Source organism: Numida meleagris, unplaced genomic scaffold (genome assembly GCF_002078875.1).
Source record: "Numida meleagris isolate 19003 breed g44 Domestic line unplaced genomic scaffold, NumMel1.0 unplaced_Scaffold350, whole genome shotgun sequence".
NCBI classification, from domain to species: Eukaryota; Metazoa; Chordata; class Aves; order Galliformes; family Numididae; genus Numida; species Numida meleagris.
Genome location: NW_018364575.1, coordinates 76,701 through 78,504, shown reverse-complemented (window position 1 = coordinate 78,504; position 1,804 = coordinate 76,701). Strand labels below are relative to the sequence as shown.

General features: G+C 54.9%; 1 protein-coding gene across 1 annotated transcript in view; it reads right to left on the bottom strand.

The window, feature by feature from the left end:
• ATP1B2 (ATPase Na+/K+ transporting subunit beta 2) overlaps positions 1–1,804 on the bottom strand; it is a gene marked incomplete at its 3' end in the record, with an annotated part of 26,784 nt that overhangs the window by 10,679 nt on the left and 14,301 nt on the right. The window contains 1 exon segment of the mRNA XM_021383152.1: positions 952–1,056. Coding sequence (XP_021238827.1) covers positions 952–1,056 — 105 coding nt within the window.

Here is a 1,804-nt window from a genome sequence, read left to right as displayed (position 1 = left end):
TCCCAGTATGGGTGAGGGGTCTCCCAGTAAGGAACAGGGGAGCCCCAGTGCATCCCAGTATGCTCTAAGGATCTCGGTATGGACTAGGACCCTCCCACTGTTTCCCAGTATGGAATAGGGGCCTCCCAGTGCTTCCCAGTATGGAATAGGAGCCTCCCAGTATAGGATAGAGGCCACCCAGTGACTCCCAGTATGGGATAAGGCCCTCCCAGTGCTTCCCAGTACGAGCTATGGGCTTCCCAGGGACAGGGCACTCCTGGTAAGGAAAAGGGGCGTCCCAGTGCTTCCCAGTATGGGTGAGGATTCCCCCAGTAGCTCCCAGTATGTTCTGAGGGATCTCCCAGTGCTTCCCAGTCTGAGTTAGGTACCTCCCAGTGCCTCCCAGTATGATCTCCAGGACCTCCCTGTTGCTCCCACTATGGGCTAGAGGCCTCCCAGTAGCTTCCAGTATGGCTTAGTGTGCTCCCAGAGGCTCCCAGTATGGGGTAGACTCCCCCAGTAGCTCCCAGTATGATCTGAGGGACCTCCCAGTGCCTCCCAGTATGGACTCTGGGACCTCCCAGTGCCTCCCAGTATGAATTAGGGGCCTCCCAGTGCCTCCCAGTATGGCTCAGTGTGCTCCCAGTGGCTCCCAGTATGGGCAAAGGTCCCCCCAGAAGCTCCCAGTATGATCTGAGGGATCTCCCAGTGCCTCCCAGTATGGTCTAGTGTTCCCCCAGTAGCTCCCAGTATGTTCTGAGGGATCTCCCAGTGCCTCCCAGTATGAATTAGGGGCCTCCCAGTGCCTTCCAGTACGGCTTAGTGTGCTCCCAGCGGCTCCCAGTATAGACTTTGGGACCTCCCAGTGCCTCCCAGTATGGGCTAGGGTTCTCCCGGTAGCTCCCAGTACGTTCTGAGGGACCTCCCAGTGCCTCCCAGTAGCTCCCAGTGCCCCCAGTGCCGTGCACTCACGCTCGAGGAAGGCGTGCAGGGCGCGCACGTAGTGCAGCCACGTGTGGCTCTGGCTGACGTTGAAGGAGACGTCCAGGCCCTCAGCGCGCGGGCGGATCATCATCCCTGCGTGAAAAGCCCTCGTGCAAAACCCCAGTGTAAAGCCCTCGTGCAAAACCCCAGTGCAAAGCCCTCGTGCAAAACCCCAGTGCAAGACCACAGTGCAAAATCCTTGTGAATAATCCCTTGTGGAAATCCTGACTGGAAGCCTCATGCTCAGCCTAGTGCAAAACCCTTGTGCAAATCCCCAGTGCATAGCCCCTGTGGAAAAAATCCTTGTGCAAATTGTCATGAAAAGCCTCTTGAGAACTCTAGTGCAAAACCATAGCGCAAAGCAATTGTGCAAAAGCCCCACGCAAAAGCACAGCGCAAAACACTCGTGAAAAAACCCTTGTGGAAATCCTCATTGAAAGCCTCGTGCAAACCCAACTGCGAAAGCCTTGTGAAAAAATCCTCATGCAAATCCTTGTGGAAAGGCTCGCAAACCCTAGTGCAAAGTCCCTGGGAGAACCCACATACAAAGGTTTTGCAAAACCACAATGCAAAAACCTTGTGAAAAAAAATCCTTGTGCAAATCCTCATGAAAAGACTCCCTGAAAAGCCTCACGCAAACCCTTGTTCAAAGTCCCCATGCAAATTCTTGTGCAAAGCCCCGTGCCAACACTCGTGCCCAACTGCACTGGGGTTTGTGAGTTGCACATTCACACAATGCCCTCACGCATTGGACCTCTTGTGCAAATCCTCCTACAAGCCCTTGTGCAAAGCTCTCGTGCAAGAGACCCTCCAGTGCTTGTGGGACTGCCTGTTACACACT